At 32.9% G+C, this 18,921-nt stretch overlaps 2 protein-coding genes and 1 long non-coding RNA gene across 8 annotated transcripts; 2 read left to right on the plus strand and 1 right to left on the minus strand.

The window, feature by feature from the left end:
• The first annotated feature begins 1,649 nt into the window (after positions 1-1,649).
• On the plus strand, positions 1,650-10,357 carry WYR (inner centromere protein, ARK-binding region protein). 5 transcript variants are annotated; one of them, XM_022283853.2, is made up of 9 exons: positions 1,650-2,004; positions 2,111-4,653; positions 5,194-6,382; positions 6,936-7,306; positions 7,393-7,584; positions 8,600-8,748; positions 9,118-9,209; positions 9,291-9,397; positions 9,877-10,357. In XM_022283853.2, exons 1-8 carry the CDS (start codon positions 1,821-1,823, stop codon positions 9,320-9,322), a joined length of 4,752 nt encoding a protein of 1,583 aa, XP_022139545.1. In that variant the 5' UTR covers positions 1,650-1,820; the 3' UTR covers positions 9,323-9,397; positions 9,877-10,357. The 5 variants fall into 5 exon arrangements, with proteins under 5 accessions (XP_022139545.1, XP_022139547.1, XP_022139546.1 ...); XM_022283855.2 differs by having other exon boundaries at positions 7,393-7,578; XM_022283854.2 differs by having other exon boundaries at positions 2,117-4,653.
• A 263-nt stretch (positions 10,358-10,620) lies between these two features.
• LOC111010561 (uncharacterized) lies at positions 10,621-12,866 on the minus strand. Of its 2 annotated transcripts, XR_015789006.1 has the most exons (3): positions 12,796-12,866; positions 11,867-12,188; positions 10,621-10,829 (listed from the first exon to the last, which is right to left on the minus strand). It is a non-coding gene; the product is annotated as an uncharacterized LOC111010561 (long non-coding RNA). The 2 variants fall into 2 exon arrangements; XR_002601363.2 differs by lacking the exon at positions 10,621-10,829 and having other exon boundaries at positions 11,790-12,188.
• Positions 12,867-16,486: 3,620 nt separating this feature from the next.
• On the plus strand, positions 16,487-17,462 carry LOC111010506 (mavicyanin). The gene is made up of 2 exons (XM_022283965.2): positions 16,487-16,930; positions 17,020-17,462. Exons 1-2 carry the CDS (start codon positions 16,729-16,731, stop codon positions 17,376-17,378), a joined length of 561 nt encoding a protein of 186 aa, XP_022139657.1. The 5' UTR covers positions 16,487-16,728; the 3' UTR covers positions 17,379-17,462.
• Positions 17,463-18,921: the final 1,459 nt, after the last annotated feature.

The following is an 18,921-nucleotide window of genomic DNA, read 5'->3' on the forward strand; positions in this document are numbered from 1 at the left end:
AATAAAAACTTAAACATAAGTGAACGGCGTGTATTGTATTAAGTAAAAACATGAAGGGTAACATTGTCCAAAAAATATTTATTCCATATTCGTACTTTTTAATATACTAGTGTATCACCCGTATGCAAATACATGTAATATTCTTTTTATTTATTTTTTCATTAATAAAATAATTAGTAAAAATATCACTATTTATTGAAAAAATATATCAAAAGTAAAAAATTTAAAAGAAATTTTATAAATTGATACAATAATATAACTCAATTTTTGTTTGGTGACATAATGTTGGAAGAAAAATCTCGAAAAAAAAGTATTAAAATTTTGAAATTTAAACTAAATTGATTCCCCAACTATAATATTTTTCTTACTAAAAAAATGATTGATTCTTTCCCCTAGAACTTATCCATTTTTCTTTAAAACAATAGATATTCATAAATTTATATTTATAAGTTAATTTTACTTATTATATTTAGATATTTAATAAACAAATATAATATTTATTTTGATACAACAAATAAATAAAATTATTATATTAATTTTAATGAGTTATAATAAAAATTTACGATTTTCAATAGAAATTTATTTAGAGTTTTAATTTAACATATTTATAATTTAACAGATTTATATATCAATATATTTTTAAACAAAATATTCCTATGCATATTAAAATATCATTTTTAGCTACTTTTAATTTAACCATTACTAAAAATTTGCTATAAGAAAAACAATTACTAAAAATTTGCTATTTTCTTTGAATAAAACTCAAAAAATAAAAATAATAACATTATTGCTTAACGTAGTATGATATAACTTTTTTTTTTAATTTACAAATAAGAGAGAAAGTTGATTGAATAAACCATATTACATAGATAAAAAATCATAACTATATTAATTGCAAAATAATTTATAACATTTGTAGGAATGATTGAATACTTGAATTTATCATAAATTGTCCACGTTGAGATCAAATTGTAAGATTCAATGACTTCTAGTTATAAACAACATTATATTACAACTATTATAAATATAAATATTCAATGTGCTACGTCACTGTGCACTATGGCACTACTAAATCTATATGTATAAAATTTAAAAGAATTGATAAAGAAATAAAAAGGAGGAAACTAAAGAAGAGAGTTAAATTATGGTGGGAAGAAGAAAGGAGGAACTCATATACACGTAGATGATGGATATAATTTGAAAAACTTTTGAGATTCCAATATCTTTTGAATTTCATTAAGTTCAATTAAAGTAAAATATAAATTATTAGAAGTAAATATATTTAATTTTTCATATTCATAACTTTTATGTTTTTATTAGTTAAAATTATTTAAAATAAAAGATAACATTCTTAGTAAATTAAAAAATTGATAAGTGAATAGAATAGTCAAAAAAATGTTTTTACAGATTATAGATTTAGATATAGATGTAATGATAATTTTACGTTAAAAAGTTTTCGTTATGCAATTTAATTTAAAATTTTGTAAATAGGGAATCAAAATGGTTGCTTAATTATAGGAATCAAAATCAGCATCGACTACGATGAACAAAAACTGGGAATAGATTGACTAAAACGAACAAAAATAATATTTTAGGTATGTTATTATTATTTCGTATAAAACAAACTTCTTTCGAATTTACGACTCTGTCCCAAAATTTGAATTCACTCGCCCCGCTACTCGCGAATTCCCATCTTCCTCGTCGGAAAACCCCCACTGAAACTCAAATCTTCTCTCAGTTCTTCCCCATTGAAACCCAAATCTTCTTCCTCTCCGTTACTTCACCACTTCGTTTCTATCTTCATGGCCATTCTGTGAGGCATGGCGGCGATGGAGAAGCTGTTCGTGCAGATCTTCGAGAGGAAGAAGTGGATCATCGACCAAGCCAAGCACCAGACCGATCTCTTTGACCAGCACCTCGCGTCCAAGCTCGTTATCGATGGAATTGTTCCTCCGCCTTGGCTGCACTCCACTTTTCTTCACTCCCGCATTTCGCATTTCGAAGGTAATTCCGCAGATTTCCATTTCTTATGCTACATGGTCACTTAGGGATATTAAACCAAATATTTTCCCCCTTCACAACGTTTTTGTGCTCAATTGGTTTCTCGTAGTTGCAGAAGCGAACAAGGATTTAATTTCTGAAGTTGAATTTCCGCGTTCTCCGCTTGAGACCCATCATTCTAGTTTGAACGAGGTATCGGTTGCAGACATTAGGGAGGAGTTGCAGGCCAGGTTGAGTGAAGAAGCTGGTTCTTTAAACGATGGTTTTGAAGCAGGAATTAGGCTGTCAGTTTTACCCCCATGCGACATAAATGACGCTGGATGTGCCTCAAATGGCGCCACTCATACTGAGATGAGTCCTGTTTCACCTCAAGCTCGACGAGGTGTAGTTTCAGAAAATCACCAAGATCCTACTCTGTCATTGGCACGGCTACATAGGTCTAAATCTAGGCAAAGGGCTTTAGAGTTACGCAATAGTGTGAAATCTGATAGATGCCAATCCCGGTGTCAGAACAAGAATGGTTCCGTTGCTGGTGGGATTGCGGGATCTGCTATTAGTTTGCTGCATTCGGGTCACGAAGATGAATCAGAGTTGGCAAAGCCTTCTAGTAGCTGTAAGGGAATTGGTTCTGTAGGAGAAGAAGCTAATGTTTGTGGCGAACAGAAGGATATCTCTATTTGCTCTAATAAAATTACAATAGTTGGAAACTCTGGGTTGCAAAGTAGCCATATTCATGTGGATAATTCTGTAAACATTTCCTCTGAAGATGGAGGGTTATGTCTAGCTGGAGGTTCAACACGAAAGTCTGATCAAGATACTGAGCAATTCGACTCTCCCAAACCTTCTTCTGGGAAGATTAAATACTGTGAAGAAGCGTCGGGATATTGCAGGAGCCAGGAATATAATTTTGGTAATGCTGAACAGTCTGGGTTGCAATATAGCTCTTCGGACGTGGATAAATCTTCATGCACTTCCCCTGAAGATGGAAGAGCATGTCCTGTTGGAAGTTCAAAACTGCATTCTGATCAAGTGGATGAGCAATTGGACTTGTCTAAACCTTCTGGCAGCCAGGAGTATAACCTTGATAATGCTCAACAGTCTGGATCACACCACAGCTCCCTGGATGTGAACGATTCATCATACATTGACTCTGGAGATGGAAGATCATTGGACTTGTCTAAACCTTCTTCTAGCAACGTTGAAAGCTGCAAAGAAACAATATTAGGACATTGTAGGAGCCAGGAATGTAATTTTGATAATGCCCAACAGTCTAGGTCCAAATACTGCCCCCGGGATGTGGATAATTCTTCATACATTTACTCTGAAGATGGAAGATTATGTCCCAATGGAAGTTCAAAAGTGCATTCTGATCAAGTGGAAGAGCAATTGGACTTATCTAAATCTTCTTCTGACAATATGGAGTGCTGTGAAGAAGCAATATTAGGAAATTTCGGGAGTCAGGAGTATAATTTTGATAATTCTCAACAGGCTGGGATGCAACATAGCTCCCTTGACGAGGATAATTCTCCATGCTTTTCCTCTGAAGATGGAAGTTTATGTCCTATTGGAAGTTCAAAACGACATTCTGATCAAGTGAGTGAGCAGTTGGAGTCGTCTAAACCTTCTTCTAGCAATATTGAACGCCGTGAAGAAGGATTAGGAGACTGCAGGACCCCTGAACAGTCTGGTCCAGATAAAATTTCCAGTGCACCAGTAATGGAAGTAAGGGAGGAGAAAGCATCAGATAAGAAGTCCACTTTTCTGGATGACAAGAGGGCTGTTAATGAAAAGGAAACATGCAATTCATCCCTTCACATGCATTTGCCACAGATTCAGGTAGACTCAGTAAAGGAAAACGAATCTTGTATAGGTGTATCTGAATTTCATAGTGAGAAGAGATGTGAAGTGAGAGAATATTCAAGTGAAAATGCTCTTCCGTCTGCTGACAAATCACTGCAAGATTATGAAAAAGTAGCTGCTTGTCCTTTGCTGCAAAGTGATGAACCTGCTGAACAAAATATATCTTTGAAAGATGGAGTTTCAAATTTGCAGTTTTCTCATGAAAATGTAGTTAAAATCCCACTAGTGGATACAGATAATGCATCTGTTCGGATAAGAGACACAGAACCGGCTAGAGATCTCATGGTCATGACTCCTTGTGTTGCTTCCACCGGTGAAAGGGATGGTAATTTGGAGCAGAAACTGAAAAATTCAGGCATGTCTCAGTATGAAGATTCAGATTCCTTTGAGGGCTGCACTGGTGACTTCAATGGTAACCATGATTACATATCAACTGAGTGCCAGACTGCAGAAAAATCGACAGAGTTAAAAGTTTTCAGCTCAGGTTTGAAGGCATCTAGTCCTCATAATAAGCAGAGTAAGGTTGAGTTCCAACTGAGGAATGGTAGTCCTGAATCTTTAGGCTTGAGGAGCAATAAACTTCAAATCATCAACAGGAGTACCATAGATCAAAAATTGATGCATGAATTTGACAATGAAAATCCCGTCCTTGAATTTCAACGATTCTCATTTTCCGAAGAAGGTTACCGACAACCAAATGCGAGTATTATCCCTGTTGAAATATTGCACTTTGAAAAGGAGGCTCACGTAATGCAGGGGTCTAAATCATCACCCACTCGTACAGTCAAAGAGGTATTGTTTAGAACGGAAGATTTAGTCTAGTCAGTGTTTTTAAATGTGTTAAGCGCAATAATCTTTTATGGCTTAATTGCTGGGTGGAAAGAAAGAAAAAAACGAAGGCTTGAAGCATATGATATATAAAATATACATTTCGTATCACTTACATTTATTGAAAAGTACCTATTGAAGAATGTGATGATAATTCTTCTAGTTCTCCCTTTTTGTTTCTTTTTGAGGTTGACACTTACTAAATAATGGCCCATCAGTTCATAACAAATTTCAGGGTGGACGATTTACTTGCTTTTGTTCTTTTCAATATGTTCTTTTCTGCATACTGTTTTTGAAATAATGGACCTAGGCTAGGATGCGAGATGACGGTAGTAATTCTGCTCGTGCTTGCTTCTCATAGGGTGCAATGTTCACTAAAAGCTAGCCTTATCAGTTTCTTGCAAACTTCTAGGCAGAGGATTTGATTGCCTTTCTTCTCCTTCCTTTTTACCTTTTCTATTTACTTCTCTTACATGATCGTGTTTCTTGGTCTATGACTGACAGGATCTCTCTAGGTTCGGGAGCAATAACAGAGGCACAACAGTGCAAAATGTTATGCTAGAGAGCCAAAGTTTTGATCGAAAAGAAAAATTTCAGTTTGGAGATAACAAAACTCCTGTTGATACTGGGAAAACTGAAGGAGAAGGGGAAAATGGAAAACTTACTTCTTGCTCGCTTATTACTCCCTATATTCAAACTTCTCATTATCCTAGTGCAGAGAAGGATATGCCTGCATTAGAGGGGTTCCTAATGCAGGCTGAAGATGAACAGCCATGCATTTCTGTTGGCAGAATCAACTTTGACAAATTAAATCTTTCAAAGTGTATGATAGAACGTGCTAGCATCTTAGAGAAACTTTGTAAATCTGCTTGTATAAATAGCCCATTATCCTCATCTTCAGAAAATTTTAAGTTGAACAAGGTAACAGATTTGGACCATTCTCTTCCTAATGGTCTTCTAGAGAGCAGGGACTTGGAGACTAACCTGACGAATGATCAAAATAAACTACTGATTGATGGTAGTAACTTTTTGAATGGGGAAGTTAACTACTCTCCTCATGGCAGGTCTTTTTCGGATTGCCTGCAAAGCTTTAGCAGTCATTCAGCTAGCGATGTCGGGAAGCCATTTGCGTCTCCATTTGGTAAGTTCTTGGATAGAAATTCATTAAATTATTCCAGTTCTGGGAAACGAAGCTGCCAAAGCATAGAGCTTCCTTGCATTAATGAAGAATCTGAGAATGCAGATGAGATTGTTGATGAATTTGCCAAGGATGTGGGATCAAAAAAGCGATTACCTCTGGTTGACATTACAGAAAATGCAAACCTTCAGGTAACAGTGACTGAAGCTGCAACTGTTGCTGATAGATGGAGTTTAGAATCTTTAAACCCAGAATTCAGCAACACAGGGACTCATAATAGAACCAAAGATAATATTGCAAATGAGAAAAACAGCAAGAGGAAATATTTGAACGAGGCCGTGAATCATGAAATCTTGCCAGGAGCAAACGGAGCTAAGAGAGTCACCAGATCATCTTATAATAGGTTTAGCAGGTCAGACTTATCCTGCAAAGAAAATCTCAAAAAGGAAGGTCCAAGATTCTCTGGAAAGGAATCCAGGCATAAAAATATTGTGTCCAACATTACTTCTTTTATTCCTCTTGTCCAACAAAGAGAAGCGGCAGCTATTTTAAAAGGTATGTTTTTCTTTTAACTATGCCTAGTATTCAAATATTAACACCAATTGATTATGTATGAACCTTAAACATTTCTTGGATATTGACATGTAAAAATATCTGAGGAATTTGATATACCCCTACTACTAGCTACTGAGTTGACAAAGAACGATGTTTTTAGATGGAATGTATGAGAATGCAACAACTAATTGAAGAGTCATAGGCTCTCCAACCAATACCATGCCCCTTACTGCTCCAGTTTCTTATTCTTCTGTTCTCTTCCTTCCACTAGGCACATGCTCCCTGACAGATTTATTAGTAGCAGAATCTTGCAAATTAAAAGACCAAGTCACCCCTAGCTGCTAATAGCCAACTAATTCTATTCCATAACCTGTGTGCTCGTATTTTTCTTTTGCCTCCTTGTGTGTTAAACAAGCTGGCAGCCTATCAGAATTTGATTTTGGTGAGGCATTCAACTTTATCTATTATCTTTTAGTATTCAGTTTGAACTGTGTGTATTTGATGATCAGAGTATTGTACCGAATTGTAATTTACCTATTGTGCATTCCTGTAGGAAAGAGAGATATTAAGGTGAAGGCCATTGAGGCTGCTGAGGCTGCAAAACGCCTTGCAGAAAAGAAAGAAAATGAACGTCAAATGAAGAAAGAAGCCCTTAAACTTGAAAGAGCAAGAATGGAGCAGGAAAATTTAAAGCAGGTTGAATTGGAGAAAAAGAAGAAAGAAGAAGAGCGAAAGAAGAAAGAGGAAGAAAGGAAGAAAAAGGAGGCTGATATGGCAGCAAAGAAAAGACAGAGGGAAGAAGAAGAGAGGAAGGATAAAGAAAGAAAAAGAATGCGTGTTGAAGAAGTTAGGAGACGATTACGAGAACATGGTGGGAAGTTACGATCTGATAAAGATAATAAGGAAGCGAAACCCCAAGCCAATGTAAGATTTTGTATGCTACAACGTTTGAACTTTCCTTAAGCCCATTGGGATCTGAAGGGTAACAATGGCTTATAATTCTTCTGTAGGACCAAAAACCGCGTGACAAAAAGGGATGTAAGGATGCGACTGAAAAACTGGAGAAAGAAAGTGGACCTGAAAACTTTGACAAACTGTCAGTGACTGAGTCCAAGACTAGTTCTATAAGCGGTGCTGGAAGAGCAAGCTTTGTTGTGGAGGACTCTCAAACAAGTGTATATTGCCCAGAGGCAGAGGTAGAGGTAAAGTGCTTTTATGAGTGCAAATTTCCAAAATTTAGTCACATCATTTAGAGTGAAATGTTATATTTCCATGATAGGAATGAAAAGCAAGTAACCGTCTATTTTCCCCCCAGTCTTTTACCTGAAAATATCATGATTTTTTTGGGGATAATAGATGAAGGGCACCACATTCAAACCTTTTTGTGGTAATTTTAGTCCTATATTTGAAAGATTTTGGGCTTCTAGATGAAGTTGGTTGTTGGAATTGGAAAGCAAGTCGTGGGATATTTTTTTTCAGATGGAAACATGAAAGCGATTGGAAAAGTAAGTACAGAATATTGAATGCGTAACACCTTAGGCTTCCACAATACAGGATTTATTTCCTAGATATTAAAGTTTTAGTGATCTTGCTGTATTCTGTACATGGATGTATTCAAAGAAAAATAATTATAGTTCATTTAGAAATTCTGTGGGACTTTGAAGAGGAAATATGACTTGAACTAGGAAATGTAGTTGAACTAAGAACTTTAAGACACTAATTAGTAATGAACTTTATCTAGCGCTTGACTATATCATATATAGCTTATCATTGAGAAAGAAAATAATTTATATTATTAAACTTTTGAATTAGAATACATAAAAGAAAAACTGTTTTCCACCCTAATTGTAGTGCTACTTCAATTGTGCTGGTCTCTTTTGTCCTACTTCTAAGTTCTACCTATAGCTGTACGATAACTGCCTGAGTATTTGGTAGCTTAGCTAGAATTTGTTGGCAAAATAATGATAAATCTTTCTTGGCTTGGGTTGAGCAAAATGGAATAGGATTTTTATGACTGTAATACACTTCTAGATGTTTGGTATGAGCAAGTCTAATTTATTGGTAGACTTTAACATCATGGTGAAAGAAGATTACTGATCATTTTGGGAGGATATCTTTTCCTGTTTTTGAGCTTCATATGACTGTAAAACCTTGGCAACCATTTCTTAAATTTTTTAATTTTAACTGCCTCGTGATGAAACTATTGATCTTCTTTAGGCACCTAAGAATGTGATAGAAAATAGGGTCTCCGAAACAAGTCAAGAACAATCATATCAGATTTCTCCTTACAAAGCTTCAGATGATGAAGATGAAGAAGAGGATGATGACGGCATACAAAATAATAAATTTGTTCCTTCATGGGCCAGGTGTGTACCTTAATCTGATGTTTTCAAATAAGGAAACAAATGCGATTCAAACTCCATTAATGCAATTGAGTACATTTTGGTTTTCTTCTGCCACAGCTTCGTCCTTTGTGCTATAGTCTATCATTTTGTTGGTTTTGGTCTTAGCTTGTGTGGATTGTAATTTTTTGAGAATTTTCTTTTTTGGTTTGGTTGCTTGTCCTTTGCACTCTAATTCGAAGTTTGTATTCTTGAACTTTTTTTTTTCTTTTCATCCATCAATGACAAGTTTGTTTCTTGTTAACATCTTTTTGTCAAAGATACTTGTAAGGACCAGTTCAAGTTTGCCATTTTTCTTGGTGAGAACTAATATCTTCTTACTTCCTTATGCAGCAAGGATCACTTAGCTGTCCTTTTTGCTTCCCAGCAAAAATTGAATCCAGAAATTATCTTTCCACCGAAAAGTTTTTGCGACATAGCTGAAGGTGATAAATTAACGTATAAAGATGGTTGCAGCTTCTGCTTTATATTAAATAAAAATAAACTTACCATAACTGTCTTGCCAGTTCTCCTGCCTCGACAACATCAGCTTAAATAGTCTGAACCTTCACAAAATGTGGATAGATTTAATCTGCAACCCAAACATTTCCCTGAGTACAAGAGACTTGGTTAGGTATGTTTCTATTAAAACATGTTTTTTCTTACCCGAACTTTGTATCATTATTTATCATTTATCATATTTTTTGTCCATAAATCAATAGTAACCTCACTTGTTTGGGCGTTCTTGGTGTTTGAGGATCAATGTTAGTAGAGTAGGTATATCTGTATAATGTAAGACTTTGGTATTTGCGCAAATCTTTGAGCCATAATTATTTGCACATTTGCCAGAACAGATTGCTTTCCCTATCCTTCCCTTTTAGAAAACATTTGTGAGGTCTATCAGATATTTTGCTAACTACTAGAGAGAACTTTCAGATGTCTGAGTTTTGGAAATGGTCAATAAGGAAGTCCCATCAACTCAAGGCCTGCTCATTTGTTTAACAAATCGATCGTTGTTTTCATTTTCGATTCAGGATTTGTGCAGTCCCTATAATAATGCCATGAAATTTAGTCTTTGAGATTGAAATGATGGAGTGCTATATTTTGTGGCAGATTTTGCTGAATAATTTCACCAGGAAAATGCCGATCAGGTGATTAGTTTCTTGCTACTCTACATCCTGAATAGCTAAATTGAGATGATTGATTATTGTACAACTAGGCAGCTTTATATGTTGGCTCAAAGCTTCTTAGAACCAAAATAAACTAATGAAAACCCGTTCCAAGAACCCCCTTGCGACTGACACCTCAACAACGAGAAAGTCGGAAAAAAGGGCAGTAGGAAACTCTTGGTGTTAACTGTAGACTTCCTCCTATATTGCTTTGGGGTGGTGGGGGGAGGATTTAGTGTAGTCCTGTAGGAAGCAGAATGTAACCTGCCAATATGTAGGTGTAAAGCAGTAGTTCCTAACACAACTTCTCTGTGTACAATTTATTTTTATTATATTGTTCTAATGAAGATGAAAGTGTAGATGAAATTGTTCCAACTTGAAGAGACATATTTTGGTTATGTTATGGAAAAAATGTGCTTCTATAACTGAACAAACTTTGGATGTGGATTGGTGAGGGCGGCCTGTTTGATAACGTTCCTGTTTTTTATTTCTCGTTTCCAATTTTATTAAGAAATCTAAGTATTTGACAACTATTTATATTTCTTATTTTTTATTTTTTAGAAACTGTTTTTAAACTTGTATAGAAATCCTGCAAACAACAAAAACAAATTTATCCTTTCTGGTTCTTGTTTCTAATTTGTTCTAAAACATAAATAAATATATTGTTTTATCATGCTTTAATGTATGAGTGTTGAGGTCATGCATTTCTTCTTTTCTTTATTAAAAAGAGGAAACAAAAACAAGAAATGAAAATACTGTCAAATGGATTCTAAATTGATAAGTATTTAGTATGCAGCTGAAATTGGATTTGTGTTTAATCTTGTTCTTGGTCCGTGGGATCATTGCCTTTTCTTTTTCCTCATGATAAAGGCCATTGCCTCAAGAAAAATGTTTGCCCTAAAGAAAAAGGGAAAATAACCACAAATTATATGAAGACATTGCAAATGAACAGTAGAAACTGAAAAAAAAAAAGAATTTGCAATATTCCCAGCTGAAGATGTATTCAGTTTAATCAGAAGAAAGTTATTTGTGCCATCAAAATTTTAATGATAAAAATGAACCATGATGAATAAAACTTGACAAGCTCATTTTAGTTTTAAACGTCGATGTTTTAAAATTCTTGTTATTAGTGATGTTTCGTTGATGTTTTCTAATACATTGTATGCTACAATGGAAATATCGAATCACCCCTCGTATTGATGTCAAATATATAGGCATATGAATGTCGATGAAAATTTAATACACCGATATACAATATATGGAGGTGGGATTCGAACTCATGAGATAAGTATCTTAACCATTTGAGTTATACTTGGTTTGGCTTAAATAGAGTTATTTCAAAGTATATTTTATCCTATAAAATTGGACATTGTCGTGCTTGATTTTGAAGGGCATAAAAGCTCGTTTACATGTTTGTGGATCACTCCAGATAAGGTAGAGAACTTTTCAATCTAAATGTTGGAATAGACAAAAAATTTCATATTATTTTGGCTTCATTTATATTCATTTTGATTTTCTATATTAAGACTTTGTAATGATATTTGTATTTATATATCAAAATATAATATGAAAGATATTTGAAAGTTGAATTCCATTGCCAAATTTTAGTTATGCCTTGTCTAAAAACCAAAATTATTGTTTCTTTTAACTTTGAAAGTTGTTTTATTATGGTTCTTTGAGCTTTAAAAAATAATCGTTCAACCACTTTCAAAAAGTTAGTTCTCGCTATATTATTTTTTTTTCGCATAATATCTTCTAATAAAATACTCACCTTCAACGTATGTGGTTTGGTTACGTACTCACATTAACGCGCTAATACACCTATTTGAATTTAGGTTATCAATTTTAAAATCAAAATAGAACAAACTTGAAAGTCCAAATATCACAATAAAATAAGACCGTTGAATGTTTAGGAACTTAAATAGGATGTAAACCTTAGTCATATGGCATCGAATTGATCACTCTCATATTCTTCAAATTCATTGACAACCAACTCGATTCGATCGAAATCGATATTTTTTATTTTCGATATCGCCATTGACATCAACTTTGAGCTCACAGCCTTAGCATTGAGATGGGATTTGAAAGAAAAAATGGAGGAATTTGAGAAGCTGACAGAAGAAGAGAGAGCACACTCCCAATAAAGGCAAAGCAGATCTCTTAAGCCAATGCTTGGGTTGTGCTCTCTCTCTTCTGTCAACAATGACACACTTTCCAATTTTCCTTCACCCTCTTCAAATTTCACCATTCTTTAAGCTGCAATTTGCCATTCAAAATAAATATGCATATAAATTACAATGTCTTTAAAAATAAGGCTAAAATTATTCATTCATGCATATTACGTCATTTCGATACTAAGGTGTTTATCGGTCAGTACTCATTTTTATGTTTACCACTAATAAAATTTTGAGACGAAATTTTTTCTTTCTTTTTTTAATTTTTTACATTTTTCTCTTCGACTTGTTGAAATTTTAGTTTAACAAGAGAGGGATGTATAAACAGAAGATTCGACTTTGCTTCATACTAGTTATGATATATATATCATATTATATATCCTGATTTGCCCTTTGGATGTTGTGCCTTGATCTCGAATTGTAACGTCCTCCGTTTTGTTTAATATATTTACCTTTGCTATTAATTCACTATACATATTGAAGAAATAGTATTTGGATATGACAATCTTTTGTTTTGAGCGTATGATCCAAAGCAATAATGATTTTAATCTTTTTTCAAAACCAATAAAAGAAAAATGGTTTTCAAAAGTTCATTTTTTTCCATGAGGTATTCATGGAGATGGGCAAGTTCATGCAAGGAGATATCTATCAAAAAAAAAAAAAAGAAAAGAAAAACAACAAAACAATACCTTCAAATAGGTTTCCCATGGCAGCATAATAATCTCAAAATGAGAGAGAGAGAGAGAGAGAGAGGTTTGTGGTGAAGATAACAACTAAGACACTTGTTTGTAATTTATAGAAGAGAGGGACAAGTCAATGGCCAATGGTTGAATTGTTTACATGAAATATCAACCAAATTTTTTTTAATAGCTACTTCTAAGCAGGGCCGTCTGTTTTTCAGAATTTTAAATATATGACGTGTTTGAAATTAGATGCTTAGAAATTTAGAAGTCTGATATATTAGGTATGTTTGGTAGAAAAATTTATAATGATGTGCGAAAATATTTGAATGATTGTGTTTGTTTTATAGGATTTATATTTAGAAAGGTAAGAATTATATATTGTTCCAAAAAGACCCTCACGAAGATTCATTGATATATTTACTTTTATGTGTGTTTCTTCCTTTATTATTTTATTCCTTGATTAATTTAGTTTACGTTGATTTATTTTAATTATAAAAAAATAATAATAAAAGAACAAAGAAACGCAAAAATATAATGAAAAAATGTTCAAATCTATACTCATGTTTCAAGATGTCATAAAAAACTCTTTAGTTGATTCTTGTATGGATATCTAGATATCTTAAAATATCCGAATATTTTACATTATTATAAAATAAACGTAGGAATTTAGACGTCTGTCTGATGAAATCCAGAATAATGACACAATTAAATCAAGTGGTGAATTAAAAAAACAATTCAACCAATGAAGCAGTGGTTTCGTGTGTAAATTTCTAAACCAAATGATGAAACAACCAAGAACTTGCATATATATATATATATATATATATATATATTTTTCGAATCTATATTTAATGTTGACATTTTTAAAATTTTGATAATAAGATTTTATGAAAATGCCAATAGATCATTTATGAGTTAAACATTATTATTGGTATTGACAAAAACTCGAGATTGAAATAGTTAATGTTAAATTATAAATTTAGTCTATAAATTTTGAACCTTGAATATATTTATAGCGGTGAACGTGAGCCTAACTCAACCGTTAAGATGCTTATTCTTCCTTTTAAGGTGATAAGATTGACTTTTGAAAAAAGTGTTACTTTGAATTACTAAAAAAAAATCTGTAGGTGTTTTGGTAATAAATAAAGTTTATTTTTGAAAAATTAGATTGGTTTAAAATTTTTGATATTATATATATAAGAAATGATTTTTGTTAATACAATTACATGTACCATGGATATGTATTTGCATAATTGGGGGTAAGGTATTAAATATCCGTCAACATGTAAACAATTTCATGTATGTCTAGATTCAACGTCTAACAGGGAGGGTAAATCGATATTTCTATAATATTGTGAAAAAAAACAACAAAATATTAAAAATATCAATAAAATATTAATCATTTTAAATTTGTTCAGAAAGAATGAGTTGTTTATTTGACAATTTAAATATTTTAAAAAACATCCATTTTATCAATATATTTATCGATATTTCCATGAAATTAAGATCCGAAAATGATATATTATGAATTTGTTTATTGATGAGTTGGAATTTTTGTAAAATGAATAGATTCCACAAACCTTTCACTTTCACCATTAACAGGGGAAGATGGTGACCGGCTACTGCAGGTCGAGGTGGGCCCACAAACCGTCTTATTCCCCAAAATTTCGACCTGAGACAGGCGATTCCAGTCGCGCGTGATGCCACTTTCAGGTCATCAAAATGGAAGCCCACCTCTGAATTCTGAGAATATCTTGGCCGTTGATTTCCAACCTGCAGATCTTCATCACATCACCCTTCCCCCTACTCGTACACTTCTAATTAACTTTATATTTTGAAAAAATTGCAAAAACCAACCCTAAATTGCCACAAGCGGTTTGGTTGGGAGTTTAGGTATGGGCCCGACCCGAGCTTTCTTTCCTCCAATTTTCATGGATTTGTTCGGATTTTGTGTCACTCCTTTTTTTAAAAAATTATTTGTTTAAATGCAATTATTTACTTTATTGTATTAGAATTAATTAAAAAAACAACATTAAAATTTTACCAATAATGTACTAAATTAATTATTCATTGTAACAAGTTAATTATTTTCCTTCATAAAAAATATAATAAATTGGTACAATTAATAAGATAAAAAATGATTAATTTTGTTTAACACATCAAATGATAATTATTAAAATTGATTGTTATATTTAGATATATTTATTAATAAGTGAAACTTAAATTAAAACATCATTGAAAAAAATAAATTTTAACTTAATAAAGATAAATTATTTAATGTTAATTAATTATTGGAAGTTAATTTTTATTAATTTTAAAGCCTTGTACAGAGAAATCATTTTGCTAAGCAGGTAAAATATTGAATTTTAGTTAAGTAAAATTTACTATTAATTGTTAAATTGATCATTGTACTATATAATGCTAATATAAAATAATTTATAACTTAAAATAATTTAATTTATATTATTTATTTTTTGAATTAAATTTAATTTGTTATCGCATAAAATACATTTTTCTAGAGTAATTAGACAAAATAAACATATATATAATTTATTTTCAAACATCTTAATTTCAGATATCTTAATCCTAGACATACCGCCAAAGACATATTTGATTCCTAAGCACGTGATTATATCCCATGTTACTTTTTTAAACCTTGAACCAAACAGTCGAGTTGTTACCATCACGCCATCAAATTTTCAATTTTATTGACTAACGTCTCTAAATTTATAAAATTGTTGCAATTACTCTTAAATATTGTAAAATGAACAAACCACCCCTATAGACCATAGAGTAAAAAAGAGGTAAAATATTTTTCAACATATCTGGCGTATTTACCCGATCATGATTCTTTTTTAGTTCTATTTTTGGAAATGAATTATGACTGTTTTCGTACTCCTTTTATCCTAAAATGTATAAAAAGAAAAACAAAGATCACTATAGTATTTGCAAACCCTTATATTACCTCAAATTAATTTATTTTGGCACAACTTCTAGAATAGAAAGTCGATGCTTTTTAATTTACTAAAAATACATTTCAAATGATATTTGGTTGGACGAAAATAATATTTGAATACCAATTTATATTTTAGGCATCGGTTTAATTATTTCCAACCTTTTATATATATATATATTTTTTTTTCTCTTCAAAACTCGTGAGATTTTGACTAGTTATTCAATGATCAAAGTTTGATTTTATTAAAACTAATGAATTTTTGAAAATTTTACACTGCTTTTTCTTATATATATATTTTTTAGCATGCAATGAAAATTTGAATTCACGACTTTCGTTAATGGAAGATGGTTATCGTAACCAGTTGAACTATGTTGAAATTAACTTACATTTTTTATATTAATAGGTGAATTAACTGGATTAATAGTAAAAATTTGAAAATTTGATGAATAAGATTTTAAATGTCGATGTTAATGGAAATATCGATGAATGTTAATGTCAATTGATATTTCTAAAAAAATTATAAAAATAGAAAATTTGAAAAAAATATCTAAATTAATAAATAATCGTTTCACCCTTTGACATCAGGAATTTAAATAATCGTTTCACCCTTTGAAATTAATAAATAATCGTTTCACACTGGCGCCAGCGCGTAAATTTTTTTTAAATATTTAAATTAATAATAAACACTAAGTTTTAAATTAACCAAATTTAAGAATAAATATTTAAAAAAAATTACGCGCTGGCGCCAGTAATAAAAGTGAAAGAACAGAGAGAGAGGAGAGGCACGTGACCTGCACGTGCCTAAGACGCTGAGCAACTGTTCCAGTGCCACCATCATCGATCAACCCCAAACTTCTTCCCCACGATCTTCAATTCAAACCGCCATGAAAAAGCCATTCAAAAAATTCTCTCTTATATACTCTCAGATTTAGTTTCAACGATTCTTCAGATACCGATAACAAAACCTTACGTTTTGATCATCAATGGCTTCCGTTTCAGTCCGTGAACTACTTCCGCTCTTCTCTCTGCTCTCAATCGCCCTCGTCGCTCCGTCGCTCGTATCTTCGCATCAGTTTCAGGTCGGCGGAGACAGAGGCTGGACGAACACGAACCCTACCGGAAACTACACGCAGAGCTACAACTCTTGGGCCGCACAGAACCGCTTCCATGTCGGAGACACTCTCTGTAACGCTTCCTTCATCCATGGAAGAAAACACTTAATTACTTGATCGGAAGTTCTCTGTAGTCTGAATTTTTTTGTTCGGTTTTCGCAGATTTCAAGTACCGAAACGACTCGGTTCTGGTGGTGAACTACGCCGACTACAGAGACTGCGCCGTCGCGGATCCGATCGCGAGGTTCGATAACGGAAGCGGCGCGGTTTTCAGATTGGATCGGGGCGGAGATTTCTATTTCATTAGCGGAGAGAGGGAGAATTGTGTGGCTGGGCAGAAATTGGTGGTGCGAGTGATGAACGATCGTGAATCGGAGGAAGATGGAAGTACTGCGCCGTCGCCGGAGGAGTCGTGGAATTGGGGGCCTCCGTCGCTGAATTCGACGGTGACGACGACGATGGCGTCGTATTTCGCGACGGCGATTGGAGGTTTCTTGATTGTTCTGTATCTGCTCACGTAGGGATTTGGAATCGATCGTCGATTGGGTTGTCGCTGTTCTTCCTTGCTTCTTCGTTGCAATAGAATTTCCACTTTTTACATTTCATTTAAATTCTTTGATATGGTTTGGAATGTGAAATTTTTTAAACCAAATGCAGTTAAATATTTCTATGTTGTGAGAAATTAAATACGTCACATCGAAAATGAGAAAAATTTCTAATGTCAAGTGTGTAGGCAAGTATTTTTTGTTTTACTTCAATTAACTTCGGAAAATCCTATGAGTTGAGAATATTTCACAAACAAAATTCAAGAAATAAAAACTGCAAGATTAAATAAAATAAAAAAACACTTCTATTTTTGTTCCTCATTTTCTGAGGCAAGCCGTGTTGGACCTTCGTCTGCCACCACCATCAGTGTCTGATCTTGGACCAACTCGAAAATTGGAAAATCAAGATCCACTCTGCTAATAAACCTTCTGTGTTTATGTTTCCCCCAACTCGAACATGACTGATCATCGATTGTCTCAATGCAATTCATTACTATAATTGGTGAAGAGCTTGAGAATTATGGGTGATCAGTTTCAAAATCGATGTAGAACGATGATATCGTGGGAAGGGGACGTTCTCAATTTATAGCATTGCTAATCGTTTGTCCATTTAGGAATAAGAAACTTGTTTAAAGTTTACAATTGTAATATTATTTCGAATTTTGAAACTTGAAAATTGCTTTTTATCTTATCTATAAGCTTTAATGTATCATTTTTTTTTATCTTTACAATAAATATATCTTTGCCATTTAGAACATTTTTTAGGAAAATGGGCAAGACAAATTATAATTTTTAGGAAAATTAAGAAAAGTTAAAGAAGAGAATGATCAGGGCGGGGAAGCGAACCGTAATTTCTGTCACCGTTTTCGAAATTAAAAGACAAAAAATTTTCTCCTTCCCCATTAGTACAAGTAGTGGAAGGTTGTTTAGATAGATGCTCTAAGCTTATGAGATTAGGTAAACTATTTAGGTATAAATAAAATAAATTTAATAATTACATGTGCATTTTGCAGGATTGAATGTATGTTGCACCCAGAGGGAGCTCGAACCTCTCTCAACTTTGGTCTGTATGAAATTAATATATAAACCGTATTTAAAATATAATAAAATTAGTTGATGGTAGATTATTATTTAGTTTTGTTGTTTAAGGCCCTTAAATCATTCTTCTCAAATGAGAAAATTTGATTTGCAATCAAATTTCACTGTTTTCTTCTATATTCACATAAAATTTGGTTCTATATCATTTGAACAAATTTATTCATATAAATTATAAATTTGATTCATAAAATAAACTTTTAAACTTAAACAAAATATCTCATAGCTTTCCCAACATTCAATTCTGCATCTAACATATCCTTAAATTTTCAACTTTATGTTTTGATAAATCCTTGACTTATTAGACATGACACATTGATAAAAGAATGGATCTTACATAAGTTTATAATAAACATGAGCTACTCCTCTCATCGTCAATTGATTTTGAGACGGAATCCCATGAATATTGATATGGTATCAGAGC

Source organism: Momordica charantia (genome assembly GCF_013281855.1).
Source record: "Momordica charantia cultivar OHB3-1 chromosome 11 unlocalized genomic scaffold, Mcharantia_2.0 BLBB01000011.1, whole genome shotgun sequence".
Taxonomy (NCBI): Eukaryota; Viridiplantae; Streptophyta; class Magnoliopsida; order Cucurbitales; family Cucurbitaceae; genus Momordica; species Momordica charantia.